Source organism: Saccopteryx bilineata, chromosome 2, assembly GCF_036850765.1.
Source record: "Saccopteryx bilineata isolate mSacBil1 chromosome 2, mSacBil1_pri_phased_curated, whole genome shotgun sequence".
Taxonomy (NCBI): domain Eukaryota; kingdom Metazoa; phylum Chordata; class Mammalia; order Chiroptera; family Emballonuridae; genus Saccopteryx; species Saccopteryx bilineata.
Window position 1 is genome coordinate 7,178,700 of NC_089491.1, and position 25,938 is coordinate 7,204,637.

Consider the following 25,938-nt stretch of genomic DNA (forward strand, 5'->3'; position numbering starts at 1 on the left):
TGCAGAGGCCTGACCACAAAGCCACAGGAGCACTCTGCCCTCGACCCCACCCACCCGTCTCTGTGGAGGGGCCAGGGGTGGGGGGCTTCCCAGGCCAGCCAAGAGACTGGCAAACGTCTCTAGGGTGTGGCCTCCCACAACACGCCCCAAACCGTTTGCACCATTTCCTCTCCACAGAAGCAGGTGGTACGTCAGCCCTCACCAAGCCCTACACTGCCCTCCACTCCACCCCCCCAAATGCAGCGGGAGAGGAGTGAGAGCAGCACGCCAGGGGTTGTGGAGACGGCCTGGCCTTCCCTCAGGGGGCAGCAGTCACCAACACTTCCTGTTTCTATGAACTCAGACTGGCACTTCAGCTCCAAATCTGGTCTGGGACAATACGTTTAGCTCTAGGTTAAGTCCCAACTCCCACAACCACACCAACAAGAGAGAAGGAGAGAGGGGGGGAGGAAAGGGAGAGAGGGGGGGAGGAAAGGGAGAGAGAGGGAGATAGAGGGAGAGGAGAGAGAGGGAGAGAGAAGGAGAGACAAGGAGAGAGAGAGGGTGAGAGAGAGGGAGGGAGAAAGAGAGAGAGGGACAGAGAGGGAGAGGGAGGGAAACAGAGGGAGAAGGAGAGAGGGAGAGGGGGGGAGAGAGGGCGGGAGAAGGAGGGAGAGAGAAGAGAGGGAGAGAGAGGGCGGAAGAAGGAGGGAGAGAGAGAGAACCAACCACAACAGTTCCTTGGCTCTGCTGCCCCTGCACATCCCTGCATATAAAGAACCTGCACAAAGACACGTTGGGGACAGACTGCACCTGACCACCGTGTCCCTCCTGGCCAGAGAACTCTGTAGCATTCTGTGGGGGAGACAGGCTCCTCCCAGCCCCAAGGACCCTGGTGTGGCAGGTCTGGAGTGGGGCCCAGGAGAGCTGTATGTGTAAAAGCTCCCCTTCTGGGGACACAGGTGAGGCTCCGAGACACTGGGCCTCCCGAGCACCCCTCCCACGGCTGCACGCGGAGCCAGGGCCGGGCCACTCACCCGGTTGGCGGTGACCGCCAGGTTCTGGAGGTTCTGCAGGAGGCCGATGTCGGCGGGGAGGAAGGCCAGGTTGTTGTGGCTGAGGTCCAGGTAGCGCAGCTTGCGGCAGTAGAAGAGCTGGGGGGGGATCTTCTCGATCTTGTTGCGGTTCAGGTAGAGGCGCTCCAGGTTGGTGAGGTTGCCGATCTGGATGGGGATGTAGGCGATGTGGTTGTACCACAGCTTAAGGCAGGTGAGGCGGTGCAGGTGCTGGAAGCTGATGATCTCCTCGATGGTCTTGAGGTTATTGTCCTTGAGGTCGATCTCCTGCAGGTTGTGGAGGCTGAAGATGGAGTGGGGGATGCGCTCCAGGTCGCAGCGGATCAGCTCCAGCTCGGTCAAGTTCACCATCTTCTTGAGGCTGTTGAGGACGATGAGCTTCGTGCCCTCGTTGTTGATGGACAGCTTCTGCAGGTGCACGCCCACGTCCGTGACCACCTGGGGCAGCTTGCTCAGGTTGCTCTTGAGCCGCAGCACTTTGAGGCGCTTGAGCTCCCGCAGCCCGTCGATGACGATGTAGCGGTTGTTCTCGGCGCTCAGGTTGCCCGTCAGGTGCAGCTCCTCCAGCGTCTTCAGGCTGTAGATCCACAGCGGGATCTCCTTGATGTCCGTGAACTTGATGTGCAGCGCCCGCAGGTTCTCGCGCAGAAAGGCCAGGGCGGGGGCCTCGATCTTGGCCGCCGTGTGGTACAGCCACAGCTCCTTCAGGCCCGTGAGCTGGGCGATGCTGGGCGGGATGGTCACGTCCGGGATCAGCTCCAGCTTGAGCACCTCCAGCTCCACCAGGTCGAACACGGTGTCCGGGATGCCGCTGAGCATGAAGAGGTGCAGCTCCAGCTTGTCCTGCGCGTTCTTGGTGAGCCGCTGCCGCAGCTTGTCCAGCGTCCACTCGTTGTTGAGGTTGAGCTGCCGGAGCTTGTTCTCGCTCACTTCTGACAGGAAGACGGCGAAGCGCTTGGAGTAGAGGGGGTCGTACTGGTCGATGAGGTGCAGCATGAAGGCGAAGTCGTTCTTGACGTCGGGGATGTCACTATAGCTGCTCTCCTCGCGGATGGACTCGAACGAGTACTTCTTGAGGGAGCGGCGCAGCATCCACCACAGCGTGTACATGCAGATGAGGCCGTAGAAGATGACCAGGCTGATATAGAAGGATGCCAGGATCTTGAAGAGCGTGGCCAGAGGGTGGGCGCACCGGTAGGTGCGGTAGCCGGTCAGGCTCTCGATGTCTACGGTGCAGTCCACGTCGAACTTGATGTTGTGCACGTAGTAAACGGTGTAGCAGATGATGAGGATGAACTTGATGACCTTGATGATGGTCTGCCGCATGTAGAGGCGGTACACGATGTCCCCCTCCTCCACGTGGGTCCGGAACTTCTTCACCTTCTCAAACAGCGCCTTGGCCTGCTCACCCTCCTTCTTGTCCAGCACCCCTGTCTCCGAGCGGTCCACGATGCCCTGCTCAATCCGAGACTTGGTCCGCTGCAGCATGGGCACGGTGGCCTCCACGTCCTCGCTGACAGTTGACGACTTCTTGTCCATGGAGCCATTCATCTTGCTGAAGGCTGGCTTGGGGTCGCTCTCCTCCACCACCGTCTCTGACAGGGCCCGCGTGGTCCACGGCGAGTCGAAGCACTTGAGCAGGATAGAGACAAAGTGCTCCAGCTTGGAGCTGGTGCGCGGGAACTTGAACCAGAAGTTGCTGCAGGCCAGGAAGATGAGCGTGTGCAGGAGTACCAGGTAGGGGAAGTACTTGGCGAACCAGTGCAGGCGGTTCTCATAGCACACGGCGTCCACGTAGTTGTACTGGTGCCGGTCCAGGTCGTACTTGATGCCAGTGGGGCCCGTGTCAGGGACCGGCAGGATGGTGGAGTTGGGGTAGGTGGGCTCTGGGCTGGGGGCCGCCCAGCCCCGGAAAGAATCGTTGCATGAGTCCTTGGTGACCCACTTACAAGGGAGACAGATCATCTTGTCCTGGGTGACCTGCAGGGTGCCCCCAAAGACCGCGATCATGAGCATGACAATGGAGATGTAGTCGGTGAACACGTCCCACCATGGCTTCAGGATCCGGTATGCTGGCTGTGTGTCCGCAAAATAGCGGAGCTCTGTCACTGGAATCATGGTTCAACCTGAAAGGGACCCACATGAGGGGGTTACTGCAGGGCAGCCTGGCTTTCTGGAACCCCAGGGCTAGGAGAGACAATAGACCCGCTGTCCAAAATTCCACCTCGAGTCTATCTGAGTCAGAGCCTCGCCACACGCAGGGCAGCCCACAGATCAGCTTTTCTCCAGGAATCGTGTGGTCACCGAGTGGCTGGGAAACCACTGTGGGGAAGGCAGGCAGCCTCCCCGCTTAGCAGACGGGAGACTGAGCACTGCGGTCAGGACCCACACTGACAGGTGGCTAATGCGGCCTCACAGGAGCCCCCTGCATTCCAGCAAGATCCCTCAGGACTCTCAGCTCAACCCCAGCCTCTTACTGATAAGACTGACCCCGGTTCACTCGGAAGCAGCTGCCGTGAGGCGCCAGTGACTGGAAGAGATTTCTGCAAAGTGTGAGTAAAGCCAAATGGAGAAGAGGGCTGAATAGGAACTCACTTTCGTAAACCAAATAGGGAAGCTGGGAAACGCCTGTGCGCGCGCATGTAGTTATGCTCATACAGGGTTCCGAGAGCACTGGGCGGGCCGGAGGATGCACACAGAGGAGGCGTGGCGATGAGCTCCCGGGGGAGGGGACCAGAGAACAGGACCGTTCTCTGCCCGAAGCAGGATGATGCGATCGCGAATATGCATTTAGGTAAAATTATCTCTGGCTGTGTCCATCCACGCGTGTGCATAAAGAGATTAAAGGCAGCAACAACAGGTCCTCTCCTTGATGAGTCCCATTCGGCAGGTCCCGGGTAAAGCCAGGAGTCTGAATTTTTAACACGTGGCTTCAGTGACACTAATGATTGGCCACGTTTGGAGAACAGGAGATAAGAAGCCACATTCAGGAAATCCAGCCGGTAACATACAGGAGGTGTGCCACACAACAAACGTGGGTAAGGAATCTCATCTGCAGACGCTCCGCCAAGGTACGGCGTTCTCGTAAGGAGCAGTTTAAGATGAATGGGATGAGGACAGGACTAGATGCTCATGGGAGAATGCCTGGGGAAAAGAAAAAGCGTTAAGAACAGAAGTAAAAGCCCCTGTGAAAACGCCACCCAGGATTGCCCGCTGTTAACTTTTCAGTGAGTACTAAATAATCTTCTAGTGCTTTCTGTATATTTTTTTTCATTAAAATTGTGATTTTAGCCTGACCTATGGTGGCGCAGTGGATAACGCGTCAACCTGGAAATGCTGAGGTCGCCGGTTCAAAACCCTGGGCTTGCCTGGTCAAGGCACATATGGGAGTTGATGCTTCTAGCTTCTCCCCCCTTCTCTCTCTCTGTCTGTCTCTCTCTCCCTCTCTCTCTCCTCTCTAAAAATGAATAAAGAAAAAAAGAAAAAAAATTGTGATTTTACACTTTATTTTTCTATAATAGACTTTAAAAAAAAATTTATTGATTGAGAGAGAGAGGGCCTGACCAGGCGGTGGCACAGTGGATAGAGAGTCGGACTGGGACATGGAAGATACAGGTCAAGACCCCGAGGTCGCCAGCTTGAGCATGGGCTCATCTGGTTTGAGCAAGGCTCACCAGCTTGAGCCCAAGGTCGCTGGCTTGAGCAAGGGGTCACTCGGTCTGCTGTATCCATCCCCCCACCCCCGTCAAGGCACATATGAGAAATCAATCAATGAACAACTAAGGAGCAGCAACAAAGAATCGATGTTTCTCATTTCTCTCCTTTCCTGTCTGTCTGTCTGTCCTTATCTCTGACTCTGTCTCTGTCACAAAAAAAAAAAAAAAAAAAAAAAGAGAGAGGAAGTGAGGGAGAGAGAAAGAGAGACAGCAACGTGGATCTGTTCCTTTACGTGACCTGACCAGAGATTGAACTGGCAACCTCTGTACTTCAGGACGAAGCTCTAACCAACCAAGCCATCTGGCCAGGGCCTAACATAGACTTTAAACCAAGGTTTAAGTACCTATGCTTTGACAAATGGGTCTGTTTCTCTTGGGAGAGAAACAAGAGTACCCAGGTTAGGGACTGGGCCAACTTATTGTGATTACTGATAATATGACAACTGGAATAACCACTTCACAGAACAGGGCCTCTGCAAACTTCACATCCCGTCCTTCTAGGGCATGCTGGGATGGGACGGGCGGGAGGACAGGAGGAAAGAGACACAGAGCCCTGTGAAGGAACTGGGGCAGAGGTGGGTGTGTGCTTGGCACCGAGCTACCCTTACTGTGGGGGCCCTTTTATGGAATTCCTTCAATGCCCAAATGCAAGGCCTCTCTTCAGCCTCAATCCACAGGTGGGGGATCTAAGGCCCAGAGGACAGTCACCTGCCCAACGTCACTCTTATTATGAACTGAGGGCAGAGCCGAGACCAGACCCCAGCATATCTGTCCACCTCCGCGCTAGGGTCCTTACCACCGTTGGGCCTTCTCTCCACCTGCCCAGGGGTCTCCCACACCAGTAGCACCGAGAGACTGACCACAGGAGTCAGCTGCCCCCGCCCCCACCCCCACTGGGTTTCCAGAGCTCAGGTCACCGCAGGGCCAGCAGACACCAGCACTGCCCTGGGCAGGTGGCTGCAGCCCAGGGATCGGCGTCCTGGTGAGGCCAGGAGGCACAGGCCACACACCCCACAGGAAAGCCCAGGCCCTCTAATGACCAGCTGGCTCCTCACACCACCTACACTCCTGAGAAAGTGGCACTCCAGGGGACGGCCTGCTGAATCAAGCAGCCAGCTCACAGCTGAGACGCTGACAACGGACATTTGTCCCTCCCTTCCTGGCTCCCCAAGTCCACATCCAGCGGATACCCAATAACTGGGGACAGGAAGGGAGGAGAACCGAGGGGAGAGGGCCTGAGGGCCAGCGACAGCCTGCCCTGGAGAATCCAGAAGGAGTGCGCCACGGCAGGATGCCAGGCACGGGGCGGGGAGGCAGTTTATGGCCAGGCAGGATGTGGTTGCAACCTCCTGGTTTCTGAGGGGGATCGGGTGTGTCGAGCCTGGAGAACACCGCCCGACAGTGAGGAGGGGCTTCGGCGCCCCTGCTGTCCTGAGCTCTGCACAGGCAGCCGCCTGACTCGGGCACTAAGGTGGGAACTGCTCATAGCTGCATCTCCAGGTGAAGGAGCTGGAGGCTGAGAGGCAGGAAACAGTCCAGTCCGTCTGTCCCAGCATGCCTGGCTGACCCGCCCTCCACGCACACATCTCCAACATCTGGTGTTGAAGCACATCCTGAACTCTGCTCAGCCTTGGCTCGGTCCTATGGGGGCCATACAAGTAACCACGGTAATCCCCTACCTCAGGGGCCTCTGGGTCCAGTGAGAGTGTGTGGGAGAGGGTGAGGGGACACAGTGCCCAGATAACTGGGTCGTGTGCAGGGAGGCACGGCTGCGGCTGCGGCTGGAGAAATGGATGCAGACGTTGTGCTGGGAAGTGCTTCAGAGAGGCGTGCAGCCTCGAGCTCTGCACAACACCAGGGGCAGGACGTCATGCTGGGCTGCTGGAAAGGTGCATGGAACTTCAGGCTTCTACAGAGCTCAGTGCAAAGGGGGGCATGCAGTCAGTCTCGGCTCCTGCCAACTCTCCTCAACCTCTTTGTCACGTGGGAGAGGACCAGATGCTCCTCGGGGACAGGAGTCTTCTGCACACAGTAGGTGGTCAACAAATTGAGAGGGTCTCAAGAGAGCCTGAGATGGGGAGAGGGCCAGAGTGGATGCGGCAAAGGCGTGGGCCGCAGGATGTGGCGTAGAGGAGAGGGAGCCTGTTGCCTGTTTTGAGTGAACCTGGGCTGGCTGGGCTGTGGGGCCAGAGGGGGAAGCTGTCCAACCCTCAGGGCTCGGAGGAAGGGTGGGTCCCCCACAGGCAGGGGGCTCCAGTGCAGCTCCTGCCCCGCCCTCGCCCTCGGAGCGGGGCAACTCAAGGTGACTGCACACTGAAGCACCCACAGTTAGAGCAGCTCCCCACTCCCAGGCTGATGACTGAGGGCCAAGCCCAGACACTTCGCAAGCCCAAAAGGTGCATATTGTTTCAGTGCCCATTTTTTTCTCAAAAATTTTTATTGTATTAAAATATATATAACATTAAATTTACCATTTTAACCATTTTTAGATGTATGGTTCAGTGGCAGTGAGTCCATTCACACTGTTGTACAGCCGTCACCACCATCATCCACAGAACCCCTGTCATCCTACAAAACTGAAACTAACTTACTGAACACTAACTCCCCATTCTCTCCCTCCCCCAAACCCCTGGCCACCACCATTCTCCTTCCTGTTTCCATAAATTTGACCACTCTCTGGACCTCCTATCAGTGGAATCACATACTACCTGTCCTTCTGTGACTGGCTTATTTCACTTAACATAACAAGCTCAGGTTCACCCATGTTGTAGCAGGTATCAGAATTTCCTTCCTTTTTAGGCTGAATAATATCTGTCGTGCCCATTTTATAGACAGGGAAACTGAGGCGCAGGGAGAGAAGTGTGACTGCCAATTTTCCGTGCCTGTATGTGACAGAGGACACCTTCATATCACATCTCCCCCAGGGGGCCCATCCCGTGAAGCAGACCCTACCCGACAGCTGCCCCTGAGGCGCCCTGGGTGTGGTCAGGAGGGCATGGGAGGGAGTGGGGATCCTTTCCTCTAGTTACGGAAAGGCCTTTCCAGGAAGTGTCCTGCAGACAGTGCATTCACCCTCTCCTTGCGCCCAGCCCTCCAGAGCCAACACCTAGCAGAGGTCTGGGAATGGCTTCTCCACCCTGGCCTCGGTTTCCCTGTCCAGAAGGAAGCAGAGAATCTGCCACGGATGTGCCCACGGTTTGTAAAAGGTGGTTAAGGTACCAAGGGCCATGTGGTCATACAACAAATACAGAACTCCCAGAAACATAAGTAAAAGACATTCCAATATGAGAAAAAAATGGCCAAATATATGAAGAGACAATTCAAAGAAAAAAAAAAGCAAGTGCAAATGAATGTATGAAGTAATTCTCAATCTCGTTACTAACAGGGAATGCAAACTGAAATCATCAGATGCCAGTTCACTCCCCTGCACTTGGCAACCATGCTGAATTCCCAGAGGAGGAGTCAGGTGCACAGGTCCTACAATCCAGCAATTTCTCTCCGAGTTACAGATCTCAGAGTCGCTTTACACATACATGTGAAGCCACGGACAGGGATGCTCACAGAAGAGTTGTTCCTAACAGCAAAAACTCAGCAACAAACTAAATATCCTCTAGAGAAGGATAAACTACTCTACTTATAGCAATAGAATAGGAAAGCAAAGAAAGTAAATAAACTGTAGCTACATGGACAAACCTCAAAATGATGTTGAACAAGCCTGACCAGGCGGTGGCGCAGTGGATAGAGCATTGGACTGGGATGCGAAAGACCCGGGTTTGAGACTCCAAGGTCGCCAGCTTGAGTGCGGGCTCATCTGGTTTGAGCAGAGCTCACCAGCTTGGACCCAAGGTCGCTGGCTCGAGCAAGGGGTTACTCGGTCTACTGAAGGCCTGCGGTCAAGGCACATATGAGAAAGCAATCAATGAACAACTAAGGTGTCGCAACAAAAAACTAATGATTGATGCTTCTCATTTCTCTCCATTCCCGTCTGTCTGTCCCTATCTATCCCTCTCTCTGACTCTCTCTGTCTCTGGAAATAAACAAACAAAAAACGATGTTGAACTAAAAACAAGCTATAGACCGAACATATACATTATTATTAGGTTTTCTACAATTATATATCCACATGTAGTGAAGGAGGGCCCCCAAATCAAGGTAAGAATTGCCTGACCTGTGGTGGCACAGTGGAGAAAGCATATAACCTGGAGTGCTGAGGTTGCCAGTTCGAAACCCTGGGCCTGCTCCATCAGAGTCAAGGCACATATAGGAGTTGATGCTTCTAGCTTCTCTCCCCTTCTCTCTCTATCTCTCTCTTTCCCATATAAAATAAATAAAGTTTAAAAAAAAAAAAATCAAGGTAAGAATTTCCTTAGAGGGGGAAGAAAATGGGATTGGGAAATTGTGCCTGAATTTATTTGAGACAGAGAGAAAGAATCTGAAGTCATTATTGCAAAAATTAAGGTCTGACACCCTTGGCCACCTGACTCAGTAGATAAAGTGTCATCCTGGACACAGAGATGGCGGGTCTGATCCCCAGTCAGAGCACGTGTGAGAGGCAAGCAGTGAGCGCACAGCTAAGTGAAACAAGGAGTTGATGCTTCTCTCTCTCTCTCTAATCAATGGGAAAAAAAGTTTAAAAAACAATTAAGGTCTGACAAAGCTAAGTCCTGGATACAAAGACATCTGTTTTAGTTTCATAGTTTTATATAAACTATTTCATACAAAATGTACCAAAACAATCATCCTGGCTGGCCTTCTCTGGTCCTCACACCTGCCAGGCTCGGCTGGAGGCAGCGGCAACTGGACTGGTTGCCAGGGCCGCAGTCAGCTCCTCCTTCCCGCCGGTCTGCTGCTCACTGGTTCAGTGGCCCCTGCGGTCTCTGAGGACCCTGCAGATTCAGTATCACCCCTTCCTGGTCCTGCCCTGCCCCCGGGGAAATGCAGACGCGGGTTGGGGGCAGCCAAACCTTTTCCACGGGGTGGCACACACCTGCTGGCACACACCTGCAGGGAGCAGTGGGTCCAGGTTCCTGCAGCAGGGCTAGACCATCCCTGTTCCTGGGAGTCAGATAAGCAACTCAGAGGCCCGCATCTCCCCTTGGGGGCAGGCAGATCTCAGGGACTGAAAAAAACAAGAGCTTTGGAGTTGTGGAGACACAGGATCAAATCCAGCTCTACCATGAAACTATTCCATGACCCCAGGCAAATAATTTAGTCAAGCCTCTGTTTTTGCAACTTTAAAATAAGAATAATGGCCCTGGCCGGATAGTTTTGTTGGTTAGAACATCATCCCAAAGCCCAGAGTTTGCTGGCTTGATCCACAATCAGGGCACATACACGTCCTCTCTCACTGAAATCAATAAATAAAACTTTAAAAAAGAATACTTCCTGGAGGAGCCCAAAAGGGATTGTGGGAGAAAGGCTCTTCCTTTCCTTCTGGCCGCAGCCAGTGGGTAAGCCAAGATGGGCGCTTACAAGTACACCCAGGAGCGATGGAGGGAGCAGCAGTCCGATGGGACGCGCTCCCTTCTCAGGATGGCCTGCAGTTGCGCCAGCTCTCCGCGCTCCACTGCCCCCCCCCCCCCACAACCTGGCTGACCGGGACAAGAGGCCAGGCAAGGTCAAGTCCTAGATCAGATTCATGTGCGCTGTGGCCACCGCAAACGCCCTGTTCCTAAGGCTGTGACCCACGGCAAGCCTGTCCATATCATGGCGTTAACCAGCTACGTTTGCTCAAAGCCTTCGGTCTGTTGCCAAGGAGCGAGATGGACGCCAATCACTACAGAGGCTCTGAGAGTCCTGAATTCTTCCTGGGTTGGTGAAGATTCCACGTACAAATCCTTTGAGGTTATCCTCACTGATCCATCCATAAGCTATCAGAGGGTCTGACACCCAACGGATCGCCAACCAGCCCAAAGCTCAGCGAGACGCGAGGGCTGACACCTGCAGGCTGCAAGAGCCGTGGCTGTGGGAAGGCTGCGAGTTCCACCTCACTACTGGTGGCTCTCGCCGATGGAGCAGGCACGATTCTTTCCAGCTCCACTGTTACTGCTCATAGAAGTAATGCTCGTAAAACTGTTACCTAATAAACAATTTAGGACAATCGTATCTGCTTGAAAGTGTTCTTTGTTAAAACTAGTTGTCCTGACCGTGGTGGCGCAGTGGATAAAGTGTAGACCTGGAATGCAGAGGTCGCCGGTTCAAAACCCTGCACTTGCCTGGCCAAGGCACATATGGGAGTTGATGCTTCCTGTTCCTCCACCTTCTCTCTCTCTCCTCTATAAAATGAATAAATTTTAAAAAAATTAAAAAAAAAACAACTAGTTGTCCACAGATTGTTTCATGAATGCATTGTCAAATTACGAAAGTTCAAGTGCAATAATGTTTGAGGTCATAAAAAATGCATCATGTGCCTGACGTGTATGAAGAGTTGACCTGGAATGCTGAGGTTACGAGTTCGAAATCCTGGGCTTGCCCGGTCAAGGCACATAATCCTACTATGAGTTGATGCTTCCCACTCCTCCCTGCCCTCGCCTTTCTCTCTCTATGCTCTCAAAAATCAATAAAACAAACAAACAAATCATAATGTTAACTACCCCAGAGATCTGTATACAGTAAACCAAAAGATGTCCAAGTGATATTAAGCAATAAAAAAAGATATGCTGGCGAGCATAAAATTTATGATCAGTGAAAGAAGCCAGTCATAAAAGGACAAACCCTGCACGATCCCACTGATGGGAGGTCCCGAGAGTGTGAAACTCCGAGAAACAGAGGGGAATGGCGCATGCTGGGGGGAGGGAGAATGGGGGTTCGTGTCCCACTGGGACAGAGCTTCAGTTTGGGAACAGAGCGCTCTTGAGAGGGATGGCGGCTGCACCATGTGAGGTAACTTAACGCCACTGAATGGTACACTTAGAAAAGGCTAAGAGACTAAGTTTTACATTGTGTATATTTTACCATAATTAAATATATTAGGGAAAAAATGATCTCATTCTTGTTTTAGAAAATTATATCAATAACAAACTTATTACTGTATGTATAGAAAATCTGGAAAGCTATACACAGAACCATATGTGGTTAAATCTGAGAACGGGTAGGAATTTAGACAGTTGTCTACATTACAGATTCTTGTATTATTAAAAAAAAATTTTTTTTCACCCTGCCCGGATAGCTCAGTTGTCATCACCTCAAAACATAGAGGTTGCCAGTTTGATCCCCAGTCAAGGAACATATAGGAACAGACTGATGTTCCTGTCTCTCTCTCTCTCCCTTCCTTTGTCTAAAATCAGTAAATGTTAAAAAAAATTTTTTTATTAGAGCTGGAGACAGTGAAACAGGAAGGGCCTAGGATAGAAGAAGCAACAGCAGAGCCCCGCGGGACTGCTCTGGCTCTCTGGGAAGTCAGAGAAAAGGGGGCTCGGGACAGGTCCAGAGGGTCAGCCCGGGACCAGCTGCCCACTGCTCCCCTGGTTGCAAGTCTCGAGGGGTCCCTTTAGGAGATGCACACCTGTGGGGGAAGAAGAGGGGGAGGGAAAGGCATGGATATGCTCCCCTGAGGGAGAATATGCTAAATGTGGTTCTTTTATAACTTGAGGAAAAGCGAAAAGGCCTCCCTCGCTGGAGCTGGATCGTAAAAGAGTTTACAAGAAGTACCTGCCATCCACTATGTTAGGAAAAGGTCAGTCCACCCCTGCCTGCCCTACCCAGGTAGAAGGCATATTTCCACAGGGCACAGTCCTCACTGCAGGGAAGCAATGTCTCAGAGTGAGTGAGCTTAGATCCACAACTTTTCCTCTTGGAGCCTCAGTTTCTCCAACTATAAAAGGGGACTATTATGGTACCTATCTCAGAGGCTTATTGTGAGAATTAAAAGACAATGCATATTGTGTCGACCCAATGTCTGGCTCAGAGAGAAGCACGCAATAGTTACCACAGCCCTGCTGCCATGGCAGAAAACACTCCCAGAATTCAGTGGGGAGACACCCAGATGAGGGCTGAGCAGAATCTAGCACACACACCTACAGCCCAGCCCAGACACCCACAGGTCCCCGGACCCTCCAGGACTCCCAGAGTCATGAGCTGCTGGGGCCCCTCCTGGCTCAGGACCCCAGGAACAAACAGAGGGCGGGGAAGAGCTGACATTCTGTTCACAGCAGCACCCCTGGGGTATCAGACCTGGTCGGCTCAGGACCCCAGGAACAAACAGGGGGCGGGGAAGAGCCGACATTCTGTTCACAGCAGCACCCCTGGGGTATCAGACCTGGTCCCATTGTTGATTTCCTGCTGAAGCTTCTTACAGACAGAAAAGGAGTCAAAGTAATGACAGGCTGCCCCTGAGGCTCAGTTCCAGAGGAAGACCACCCAATAAGCTCCAGCCCCACGGAGCCCTACAAAGACTTGGCTTCCACACCTGAGCGGTGGCAGCAGGCAAGGCCGTGGGTAAACAGGGCACAGAGAGCCCTTTGTTGAAACCCGGAGAGGCTGGGAAAACTTCCCAGGCGGGAGGGGAGGGTGAGGCTGGCGGCCCTCCTGTACCCAGCTGGAAAAGCTGTCCCTCCAACACTCTCCCAGGGAAGGGGGCAGGGCCGTTCCCAAGAGGCCCTGAAGAAGACACTGGGTCACTGGTCTTGTCTCAGGAGGGCTCTGAGCCTGTGAATCTGCTCTGTGGTCAGTGCCCCCAGGCCTCCTCTGGTCCCAGAGCCAGGAGGGAGAGGAGGTGGCCCTGTCACATGGTGCACAAGCACAGGACACTGCCCTCCAGGCCCCCCACACCCAGCTACAGTGAGTCAGCGGCTGGGGGCGCTGCCTGGCTCGCACACTCCCTGCAGAGAAGGGCACACCCTTACTTCCTGGGCAAGGGAAAGGGGGAGACAGTCTGGGCCACCGGGGGAGGGGAACAAGTTTCAGCTCCAGACTGCTCTCACATTCGGGCTGGGCCTCCCAAACAGGCTTGTCTTGCAAACTTGCAAGGGCAGGACCTGCCTTCCCAGGTAAAGGGTGACGACAAGGGACACCCACCTTGGATTTCCGCGGCTGTGAGCCAAGCATACAGAAGCAGGAGGCTAAGCTGGAGGTTTGCCCCCCCCCCCCCCAGGCTGGCATCAGAGTGGCTGGTTACCGACACTGCCCTCAGCACTTCCTGTGCCTCAGCTCCCAGTCTGCACGCAAACCAGTAAGGTGGCTAGGTGTGTGACCTCAGCCAAGTTCCTCTGCCCCCAGGGCTCCAGATGCCTCAGCTGTAAAATGGGTGATGAGTACATTCCTTGCAGGGTGGCAGTGGTGATGACAACTGAAGAAGGCCATCCACAGAAACTTTTGGCCCAGTGCTTGCCACACAGTAAGTCTGCAGTGTTAGCTGCTGTTACTAACATGGTTATGTTTCATCAGTCCCTTCAAGGGTCTGAAGCCTGAGGCCCAGAGAGGTTAATTATCTGCCCAAGGCTACAAAAAGCCAGATAGTGGGAAAGATCACCCCAGATCTGACTTTTCCACTGTGCCAAGCCACCTAAAGGTAAGCTGATCTCCTGGGCCGACCCAGGCACCCAGACTTCTGCTGATGCTTCCTGGGACAAGACCTCCTTTCCTCGAGGGGGCACGGAAACAGCCTCTGCAGGGAACCCTTGCGGGCCATACTCAGATGCTTCTGGGTCTCTCGGGTACTGCTGTAAGAAAGGCCCTGGAAGGGAGCCCAGCTCTGGGTTAGGGCCCAGAAGCCAGGTGTTGGGTCTGGGCCTGTGGGGACAGAGAGGCCTTAGAGACAGGGGAGACAGGGCATGATCTGCTATGAATATCAGCACTGCTTTGTGGACAGGTTATAAAACGTGGGCAGGAGCACCCAGGGCAGGCTGTAGATGCACCTTCTGCTGAGATCCCAGGGGACGGGGACAGAGGGGGCCTGGCCACAGGCGAGACGCCTGCTGCTGGGCACTCTGTACTAAAGGGGGCTGCCCCCGGGATGCTAACCCAGGGCACCAGCTGGGAGACATAAAGGCCAGGGTTCCCACGCCACCTCGCCCCGGGTCAGTGCCTGTTGACATGCCAATACTGTCCGAGGGCGTGACTTGGCAGTGGTGCCTCGAGTGTCTAGGAACGTTACTCCAAGCACGAGGCTCTATGGCAGCCGTCTACTTAATTTTGAGGTTTTAAGCCCTGAAGAGACGTTTAAGTGCAGAACTTGCTGAGACGCCGTAGAAACACATCGGGAGAGACAGGAGAGGATGTCTGTGGCTGGAAGCAAAAGCTCTTCCAGAAACCTCAGCCCCACAGATCCTTGCGGAGGGAAGGTTAACGGTCCCCGCACTGACACACACACACTGGAGGTCACTACGCCCCAGGTGTGAAGGGGGCTCAGCCGGCTTCTACATCAAGGGCAGCAGTCCTGGTGGCAGAGGTCTTCTGTGACCAGAGGTGGGGACCAGAGCGGAAAGAGTCATCCGGGTCAGTGTCTCCCAGCGTGGCCTGCAGCCCATCGGCCTCATGAAGGCCTGGGGAGCCTCTTCAGAGTGGTGGCCCAGGGAACAGCACTGTCACCCAGCTCAGAGCAGACTCGCAGGACCCCAGCCTGAGGTCCTGGAGAATAAGAGTGGAAGGCAAGGTACGAGCATGGGTGCCAAGGCAAACAGGACTGTGGTGAGTCCTGGCTCTGCCACTAAGACACCTTTGGGCGAGAGCTCTTGTCCCTCGGGGCCCTGGTCTCCCGGCCTGCAAGGTGGTGAAACTACCTCACCTGGGGCAGGTGAGGTGACAGATGTATGTCATGACGCAGCATGGTGCCGAGCGCTCGGACCATGGCCACGGACATGACCACAGGCCCTGAAGGCCTGGCTGCTGGAAGGAGGGAGAAGGCGGAGGCCAGCCCTTGGTGCCCTCTGCCAGTGTCTCTGCGAGAAGGAGAGACTCCAGGGAGAGGAAGGGAGGGAGAAATGAGGCAGAGGGAGAGGGGCCGGCCACTGAGCCTGAGCACCCCACCAGGTGAGGGCGACTTCGCACGGACAGACCTCGTCTCTGGCCTGAGCCTGCCAGACCACTCTCCCAGCTCCACAGATCCGGCTGCCAGGCCCGAAGTCCCTCCTGCCGAAACCCACCCTGAGGTGGTCAGTGTCCCAACAGAGCACCTTTGGACCCAGGTCACAGGGCAGTCCGTCCACCTTCTCACCTGCCTACCCTCAACGGGCTGAAACCCGCAAGGAGCACTGCAAGGGAATCAAGACCGAGGCTTCTGCCGGGAGCTGCCTGGGTAAACTGAGTCAGGGCCAGGCTCAGGCAAACGGGATCACTCACATGGGTCTCCTCAACTGGCCTCTGCCTCAGGCAGAGCAGCCAAACCTCTCCGGCCAGCCGGGGTCATTCCTCCCACGCCTCCCCTGGCACGGAGGAGGAATTCGCATCTCAGATAGTAGGCCCTGCTGCTTCCTGCTCATCGCTGGCCCGAGACTCCGGCTCAGGCATCGCCTCTCTGCAGGACAGAGTTCTTCAACGCCAACAGGAACCTCCCACAGGGCAGGGCCCTGACTTGCTGACCTTGTCCCAATAAACAGGAGAGTCAACGAAATCACTCAGCAGGCATTTCCCATCCGTCTCTGCTGCCGCAAGTGCCCCACTACCGCTCAAAGCCCCCACACAGTGAGGGAAGGGGGCCACGGGGGTGGGCACCCCAGAGTGTCAGGCGTTCTGACAGGACACACACTCCAGGAGGTCCCCTTGCCTGGGGAGAGGTTCAGAGATGACCATTAACGAGGCAAGAGCAAGCTGTGAACAGCAGCTGTAACAGCACTTGCTTTTGGATCAATAAGCAACTAGTAATAACACATGTGAAAGACTACCCCCCCGTTTCACATCTTTCTCCCTTTTTTAAGCAAAAGAGGGGAGATAGACTCCTACATGCACCCTGACTGGGGTCCACCCAGCAGCCCCCGTCTGCGACCTCTGTTCAAATCAACCAAGCTACCCTCTGTGCATGGGGCCGCCACTCGAACCAACAGAGCCACTGGCTGCAAGAGAAGAAGAGAGGGAAGGGAGGGAGGGAGGGGAAGAGAAGCGGAAGGTCACTTTTCTTGTGTGCCCTGACCGGGGAATCAAACCCGGGGCATCTGCACCCCGGGCCGACGCTCCATCCACGGTGCCAACCGGCCAGGGCCCCATTCACATCTCCTGAGAGGGGCTCATGGGACACTTTCACCTTCTATATGACATTAAAACCAAACATTATAAAAACATAATGAACATTCTACTATGTTGGTAGTTAGAAAAAAGAAAAAATAAGGTATTTATTTCTTTTAAAATCCAGGCTAGAGAGGGCCAGGCCTTCCTTAATAAAAAACAGAGGTAGGAGGTAGATGCAGGGAGGCCTCAGGCATGGAGCAAAGGACCCTGGCCCAGGATTCCAGGATCGGGTTCAAGTCGCAGGTCCTGCCTTCCTTCCTGATGAGTCTGGGTAAACTGCTTCCTCCCTCTTGGCCCAGTTTCCACATCTGTGAACAGGAGATAAAGGCCACTGCCTGCGCTTCCTCAAGTGATCAAAGGAGATCACTGAGAAGGGGGTGTTTTCCCAATTATAAAGCAGTCTATAGTGCACCTGCTGTGACTAGGGAAAGTGTTCGGGGACACACTCAGTTACACGCCTTTCCCCTACGTCAGCATATTTAATCTTCTACAAGGAGGTCAGGTACAGACCCCCTTTTATCAATGAGAAAACAGAGGCTCACAGGGGTACAGTGACTGCTCCACAGTCACTCACGGAGCAGGAGACAGCTGGAACGCAAACCCAGGCCTGACTAGAGTGCTGGTCCTAACGAGCGCACTCTCCTGCCTTTGGGAATCGTTTTCTACAGCGTAAGCCGAGGAACCCCCGTCCTCAAAGAGGTCCATCCACATTATCAAACACGTGTGGGAAACACGACTCGCTGGCTCCCTCTCAGACTCGTCATGCTCACTTCCATGTATTCCAGGCTCTGAGAAGTGCTGTGGCAAGGAAAAGAAGCTGTTTCCCACTGTGACCGAAGTAACTGGTGTTCCACAGAACACACCTTGGGAAATGCGGCCATGAGACAGCATCCACAACCCCGACTGACGAGACTGAGCTGAAGGTGAAAACCACAGGTTGGCAACAAAACTCGACATTCGAGCAGCACAGCCACCCACCACATGCCACTGAAATGGCCACAGAGTTGGCAGGAGCAGGAAGAATTCTGTCCTGCCACCTCTGCCCTAGAGACCCTGGACCTACAATGAGAAGAGCAAAGGACTGCAGAGACAGAGCAGACCCTGCCCTTTGCTCCCCAGGCTGAGGACGGCCGTGGCTGGCCTGCGGGGAGAGGGGTCCAGACCTTACCCCGGGAACGGCTCTGCTACCTGCGTGCTGGCTCTCGGTGCTGAGGCTGGCCCACTTCTGTCTGGGCAGGGTCCTGGCATTTCTTTCGCTCCATGGAAGCTGCCTCCCTACGAGGAAGCAACAGCTACTGTCAGCAGGGATGTGTGTGACTATCAGAGTTACCTGCCGTGCTGCCAACATTTTCTGAGTGCCTGCTTGATGCCAGGTCCTCAGCTGGGCTCTGGGGTGACAAGAGGGAATCAGATCGTCGACTGGGGAGATGCCAAGTCAACAGTTACAATTGGCTCTTGAGGGCTCAGGGCTCTGCTGCAGGGAATCCAGAAGCTATGGGAACATGAGAGAAACACTAGAACTATGCTGATGGGGTCAGGGAAGGCTCCCTGAAAAAGGGGTTGCCTGATTGACTGCTGAGGAAGAGGAAGAGTTGGAGAAAGAGCATCCCAGGCAGAAGGGACAGCATATGCTTGCCCAGAGGAAAGAACACAGCATCTAGAGAATGCTGAGTGGTTCACCTGGCTAGATCCAAGGCTGGGGGCAGGACGTGGAGAGAGGTGAGCTAATGTGGCATGAGCGGATCCAGACAAATCCTTAGCCCAGACACATGACTTTGACTCAAACACAAAACCCAGCCATCCTCTATCTATTAGTCAAGAAGCATTTACTGAGCATCTACTATAGGCCAGCACTCTGCTCGGAAATGTTCACAAGAATGAACGAGTGAAAAAGACAAGCTAGCAGAAGTGTGCTCAGACTACAACAGGGGTGGGGGGAGCACCTAAATCAGCCAGGAGCTGGGAGTGTGGCCCAGCCATCAAGCCAAAGGATAATCAGGGGTTAGCAGGAAAAAGTGAGTGTGTGGGGGGGGGGCCATGCCGTGCCGGCAGACAAAGGAACCTGAACAGTTCTAGGAGGGACGGTGGAGCCTTTAAACAATTTATGCCATGGAGCATTTATCTCACCTCCTCAGTGCTAGGCACTGTGCTGGGAGGAAAGAAGACGCTCTCCAGCCTCACGGGGAAACAATAACCCAGTAATCCCACCACTAGGCAGAAGAACACCTAGAGCTGTGAGGCCACAGAGGCCACCCAAGCCAGCCTCTACCCCAGCCCCGCCCTCCTCAGCAAGGAATATCCACGAGGCAGTCTAGACACTTGCCTATGGCAGATCCAGGACCAGCACTCTGGCCCCTGGACTTCTTGTAACTGATTCTTCTCCTCCTTCCTCTTCTAGGAAACACATAGTGACCAACACCTACGTAGATACCCAGAGCTAAGGCCTCTTTCCTCTCAGCTGCCTCTGTAATATTTCTATTATTAAACTGTATCAATGTTTTCCTGTCTGTTTGTCTTCCAAGACCGCAGCTCAGAGGAGGCCAGGAACTGTGTTCTCTATCGCCATTCCTGGACCAGGCCAGGTACTTACTAAAAGGATGGATGAATGAGTGAGTGAATGAATGAATGAGTCAGGATGGAGTGATAGTGTGCTAGGCTCTAGGGTCCCACATCCATCCTAACTGACTCCTCGCGAGGTAGGTCTTAGACCATTTGCTTGTGCCTCAGTATCCCCTTGTAAAAACCTGGGATCACCTCCACTCTTAGAAAAAGAAGCCAGGAATCAGACTGACTCCTTCTCCGCAACTCCTACACCAGCGAGGTCCAGGCCAGGCAGCAACCCGATGCCCAACAATGTCCTTGAGTTCTAACCTATAGGGTAACCCTCACTGTCCAGCCATTCAAAAACTATAGAGGAAACTGCTTCCTCCTGGGTGTGTCCAAGAAATGGAGTACAAAAGCATCTGGTTGAGTCCCCTATGGGAGTCACAAACATTTCTCAAGCCCCTGCTCTGTGTCCCACAGCCTCCAGAAGACAGAGGGGCACTAGACCCAACACTAAAGAAGCTCTAAAACTGGGAAGACAGGGAGACAGAGGCCATGTCATTCATGTCCCAGCATCTCTCCAAAGCCAGTCCTCCAGCACAAGTCATCTGCCCTGGCCTCCCCTAGTGAGCCAGAGGAAGGCTTGACCTTCACGAAGGCAATGCCAATGTGAATGAGCCATGGGTACTGCCCAGTCCCTCTGAACAAACTCCCACTCCTCCATCTCCTCCTACATAGGAAATATCACCAACAGCAGACCTCCCCTTTCTGCCTCCAGTCTGTCTGCTTAGAGGGCAGATACAGTCTGGCAGGGGTTATAGGGACTTCTAATGGAAAAGGTGAGAGAGGCCCTTGGGAGGCTTTCAGCACCTCCAAGTCCTTGCTCCAAAATTTTGATCCAAATTACTTTCCCTTACCAAGATCTGTGCCGCCTAATCCTCACAATGCATCCTGGGGTAGAGTAGGGAAGAGATATGTCAGGGGAATGTGGTCACCAAGGGCCCCACCCTTTCAGCCAAGTCCCCACCAGGAGGAGGCTGCCAGACACCCCCAACCACCTCTCCTCCCTTCCAAAAAAGGCAGCAGTTGCATCAGCTGAGAACCAGCCCAAACTTGGTTCGCTCCAGTCCAGATCAAGGGGAAGAAGCAGTCAACAAAAGGAGCAGAATCATCACGAACCACAAGGATCCGGGCTATATTTTCCAGCCTGGGCGCCAACACTGTGGATCTCCAGCTCACCCATAGCGGTACCAGCCCGGACCTAATTAGATCTGGCCTTAGGCCCATCTGGATATCCGCACAGGGCATAGGCAGACTCCCGAGCCCCAGACCCAGGACCGGTCTTCCCGGGGACCCCCAGTCCAGACAGTCCCCCAAAATCCTAGCCAGTAACACTGCCCCCAAGTCGGGGCACTGTTCCCGCCGGATCAGGAGGAGGGAGGGGCCCAAGGCGAAAGGAGGGGTCCGGAGCCCAGGAGAAAAGAGCAGGGGGAACCTTTGAAAATGAAAACGAGCTGGCAAGGAGAGAGCCCAGAGGTGGAACGTGTACGAAGGGGGGAGTGTGTGTGTGGAGGGGTGAGGTTCTGGGGGAACCCAAGGGGTGACAAGGGGACCTGGAGGAGCCGAGGCGGAAACTCCCCGTCTGCGGAGTGCAGGGAGGCACGGGGTGCCTGGGAGGGGGCTCGCGCGCCGCGGCGCCGGGGAGAGGGTGCGGCCCCAAGACCCGAGGGATGGAGGACCCGAGCCGGACGGAGGCAGAACAGGACAGCCACGGGAGGCCCCAGGTAGCCGGCCCCAGAGTGCGGAGCCGGAGCTGCCGCGGGGGCCGGGGCAGCTGGTCGCCGGCGTGTAGGAGTGAGTTTTGAGAGGTGACAGCTGGCGCCCCTTTCCCCACCTCACCCACTCACCTGGGCCCGCCGCGCCCGGCCGCCCAGCAGGCAGCCCCTGGGCCCCCGCCGCTCAGACCCGCCACCGGCCGCTGCGCCCCTCCGGCGCCTCCTTTTGTTTGTACCTCACTGCACCACTCAGCCTCCTCCGCCCCGGAAGTGACGTCACCCCCGAGGCGCGAACGCGGCGGCCAGGGCGTCGCCATCTTTTTGAGGGGAGCTGTCTTCGCGTCCTCACCCCTTCCTCTCCCTGCTGATGCCGTGTAGTTTGGGGGCGGAAGTAGCGGAGCCCTGGCTCAGCGCCGTTAAAGAGACAGGAAGGCTCTAACCTTCGAGGAGTCCTTCGTGACCGGGGTGAGGTGACCAAGGCGGAGGTGAGTAGCAGCTCTTGCTGAGCGTTGCTGCCCCGACGACGTTAAGTGCCGAAGACCGGGAGTCTGGTAACGGGTTCCGAGCTGGATTGTGCCAAAGTACTCGCAGCATTTGGTGCTGCTGTGATAGCAGAGTGGGTACCGAAGCGGTTCCTCTCCCGTGGGGATAAATTGCGCGTGCTTCTCGCGCACCCGCACTCTGACACCGGGACCTGCCTGCACGCACAGCCTCTCCCTATCCCACGATACTCCCGGTCGGGGTGAGGAAACCCGAGGTAACTCGGTCAATTCTGGGCAGAGCCGGCGTCAGCCCTGCAGTTTGTGGGTCGCGAGTGCCCTCAGTTCCCAGACTGATAATAATGGTAACCGCAGCCACGTTAATCAGGAATCCGTGCAGTGGCATCCTGTGCAACACTAACACGAGAACTGTTGCATACGCACTAATACGGAACGACCTCCGAGACGCCTTAGATGAAAAAAAAGAAGGGGCAGAAAGAACAGCGTTGATCGGAGCCCTGCTGTTTGTGCAAAAAGGACGTGTGTGGGGTTGAGGTGTCACTGGTGTGTGCACCAGTCGTCTAGTGAGATGCACAAGTTGTTAACTGTAGTGGCCCCGGAGAGAAGAACTGGGACCCTGGGTACTCGCGCATGGGGGAAAAATTACTACCGTGTGTACAGGATGGATAGTTTAGAAATAGGATGGTGAAGGTAATAACAGTTCTCATCTATCAGGTGCTGAGCCAGGGCCCGGTTTCAGCTCTCCTGCGGAGGGGGTCTTACTTTTCCTATTAGAAGAGGAAACGGGCAGGGAGAGATTAGGGACCTTAAGCAATATCTCATAGCCAGCCAGCAAGTGGAGAAGTCGGAATTTGAGCTCTGGAGGATTTTACTGGCCTGCCCACAGTTCTGGTTTATCCATTCCCCGCTGAGAAACTTTTGTTATCAACCCATCCAGCACTGGGCCTGGCACACACAGGTGTCCAGTAACTTTTTTTTTTTTTTTTTTTTATAAATTTTTTTTTTCGTATTTTTTTTTTTAATATTTTTTTTAATTTATTTTTTTAATTTATTCATTTTAGAGAGGAGAGGGAGAGACAGAGAGAGAGAGAGAGAGAGGAGAGACAGAGAGAGAGAGAGAGAGAGAGGAGAGACAGAGAGAGAGAAGGGGGGAGGAGCTGGAAGCATCAACTCCCATATGTGCCTTGACCAGGCAAGCCCAGGGTTTTGAACCGGCGACCTCAGCATTTCCAGGTCGATGCTTTATCCACTGCGCCACCACTGGTCAGGCCGTGTCCAGTAACTTTTTATCATGCGTTTACTGACCGAACAAATGGAGCAAACAGGATGAAGAGAGGCAAACACTGGACTCCGGATTTCAGACTGGAGTCCAAGGTTCGCCCCTTTTCAGCCTTGACGCTGGACCTGGCAAGTTCCTCCCTGGGCTTCCATGTCCCCACCTATAAAATGGACAACCATGGGCCTGGCCGGTTGCTCAGTGGATAGAACGTCAACCCAGTGTGCAGATGTCCCCGTTTCGATCCCCGGCCAGGGCACAGATGAGAAGCAATCATCTGCTTTTCTTCCACTCCCTCTCCCCCTTCTGTCTCTCTTCCTACTCCCAGCCAGTGGCTCAGTTGGGCCAGCCTCAGGCGCTGAGGATAGCTCAGTTGATTTGAGCATCTGCCCCAGATGTGGGTTGTTGGGTGGATCCTGGTTGGGGTGCATGCAGGAAGGAGTATGTCTCTCTATCTCCTCTCACTTAAAAAAAAAAATGACAACTGCGACCTATGGCTGACCCAGAGTGCTCCCATCACTCCTGCTTTGTGCTTTACATGCAGATGAGCCCCATTTTACAGATCAGTAAATAAAGCGCAAAGAAGTTAAGAATGTTTCCCCAAAAGGGTCCCCACAAGGCCTCACTCCCACAAGGCCTCACTAGTCTAGTTCAGGCCTTAGGAGCAATCATGAAGGAAGCACCTCAACCTTTGGTGGAGTTGAAGAGGGCTTCTCAAAGGAGGTCACTTTTAATCTGTGACTAAAAGATGCATCGATATCTGGAAGGAGAAATGATGAGGCCAGAGTAGCAATTTTCAACCAGTGTGCTGCAAGAATTTTTTATTATTATTTATATATTGATTTTACAGAGAGAGGAGGTGGCAGGGGAGCAGGAAGCATCAGCTCAGAGTTGTTTCACTTTACCGTTTTATTTTTATATTTTTTTTTGTATTTTTCTGAAACTGCAAACGGGGAGAAACAGACAGACTCCCGCATGCGCCCAACCGGGATCCACTCGGCACGCCTACCAGGGGGCGATGCTCTGCCCCTCCAGGGCGTCGCTCTGTTGCGACCAGAGCCACTCTAGCGCCTGGTGCAGAGGCCAAGGAGCCATCCCCAGCGCCCGGGCCATCTTTGCTCCATTGGAGCCTTGCTGCAGGAGGGGAAGAGAGAGACAGAGAGGAAGGAGAGGGGGAGGGGTGGAGAAGCAGACGGGCGCCTCTCCTGTGTGCCCTGGCCGAGAATCGAACCCGGGACCTCCGCACGCCAGGCCAATGCTCTACCACTGAGCCAACCGGCCAGGGCCTTTTTTTTTTTTTTTTTTTTAATAGGGACAGAGAGAGAGTCAGAGAGAGGGACAGACAGACAGGAATGGAGAGAGATGAGAAGCATCAATCATCAGTTTTTCGTTGCGAGACCTTAGTTGTTCATTGATTGCTTTCTCATATGTGCCTTGACCATGGGCCTTCAGCAGACCAAGTAACCCCTTGCTCAAGCCAGCGACCTTGGGTCCAAGCTGGTGAGCTTTTGCTCAAACCAGATGAGCCCACGCTCAAGCTGGTGACTTCGGAGTCTTGAACCTGGGTCCTCTGCATCCCTGTCCGACGCTCTATCCACTGCACCACCATCTGGTCAGGCTCACTTTAGTTGTTCATTTCTTGCTTGTTGCTTATCATATGTGCCTTGACTGAGCAAGCCCAGGGTTTTGAACCAGCGACCTCAGCATTCCAGATTGATGCTTTATCAACTGCGCCACTACAGGCCAGGCAAGAATTTTTAAAACATTCAATACTTGACTATTTAGACAGGGGCACTGACTTCTTTCCCCTTGTATTGTCAAAAAAATAACAACAGCCAACACAACAATGTCCATTTGGGTGAATAAGTCAAAATTATATAAAAAAATACATTTTTGGTGTGCCATGGATATTTAAATAGTTTCTTTGTGCCCTGAGATGAGAAAGGTTGAAAATCACCAGCGTAGAGGCTCACACAGAGGCTCGCTCATACCTGCAGGTAACTGACATGATAGGCGATAATGCCAGTTAGAAACACAGTCTGGCTCCCGTGTGAATTTGCTCTTTCTTTCTGGAGAATTACTTCCCCTGTGGCTTCCCACCCTCTACATTTAACCTGCCATATCTACAAGGAATAGGAGTTCCCGATTTTTTATTCATTGGCGATGACACACACTGGAGAGTTAAGAGCCCTGAGGAAGTCCTTCTCACTGATGGCTATCTGCCTTCACTCCTTAGGCCCTCAGAGTGGCAGTCGACTTGCTGACACTCTACCCATGTGAGTGAAAGTGTCAACACCGGAGGCTCCAGGCTGTCTCTGTCTCCCTGGCTGGCTGCGCTCACCTATGCTCTCATTTCCCTGCTCTGAGCCTCAGTTTCTCCATCTGTGAAACCCGTGTGTGAAACTGCCCTGAAAAGTGAGATTTCAGTTTGGGATCTGGGTTCTGTGCAGGAGGAGTAAGGAGTGGGGTACCTACTGTGTGTCTCACTTGGGGTCCCCACCCACAAACGCTCTGCGGGCTGGGAACCTGCAGTCTTGGCTCCAGAGTCATTTCTTCTCTGCCAGTTCCAGCTCCAGGGAGAACTGTGTATAAGTCATTGTGCTTGTTAGAGCTCCTCCGATAGACTGGCCACCTCCCTTGGGAGAGAACCATTGACTCGACAAGTTTTCACCAAACACTTTTATTTTATTTTATTTTTTATTTTTTTATTTTTTTTTACAGAGACAGAGAGTCAGAGAGAGGGATAGAGAGGGACAGACAGACAGGAACGGAGAGATGAGAAGCATGAATCATTAGTTTTTCGTTGTGACACCTTAGTTGTTCATTGATTGCTTTCCCATAATGTACCTTGACCGTGGGCCTTCAGCAGACCGAGTGACCCCTTGCCGGAGCCAGCAACCTTGGGTCCAAGCT

The 25,938-nt window shown here is 53.9% G+C and overlaps 2 protein-coding genes and 1 pseudogene across 7 annotated transcripts in view; 2 read left to right on the forward strand and 1 right to left on the reverse strand.

Moving 5' to 3' along the window:
- LRRC8A (leucine rich repeat containing 8 VRAC subunit A) overlaps positions 1-21,526 on the reverse strand; it is a 29,259-nt gene extending 7,733 nt beyond the window's left edge. The window contains exons 1-4 of one of the 6 annotated variants that reach the window (XM_066256003.1): positions 21,382-21,515; positions 18,119-18,205; positions 3,651-4,199; positions 1,017-3,181 (exon numbers count right to left, since the gene is read on the reverse strand). In XM_066256003.1, the coding sequence (XP_066112100.1) occupies positions 1,017-3,173 (2,157 nt within the window). In that variant the 5' untranslated portion in view covers positions 3,174-3,181; positions 3,651-4,199; positions 18,119-18,205; positions 21,382-21,515. The other 5 variants (XM_066256002.1, XM_066256004.1, XM_066256006.1 and 2 more) reach the window with 5 other exon arrangements.
- LOC136322723 (large ribosomal subunit protein eL15-like) lies at positions 10,232-10,890 on the forward strand (annotated as a pseudogene).
- A 66-nt stretch (positions 21,527-21,592) lies between the features above and the next one.
- Positions 21,593-25,938, forward strand: part of KYAT1 (kynurenine aminotransferase 1) — a 30,341-nt gene continuing 25,995 nt past the window's right edge. Inside the window, exon 1 of the mRNA XM_066256017.1 lies at positions 21,593-21,734. The gene's annotated coding sequence lies outside the window, so the exon portion shown is untranslated. The remainder of the gene's footprint in view (positions 21,735-25,938) is intronic.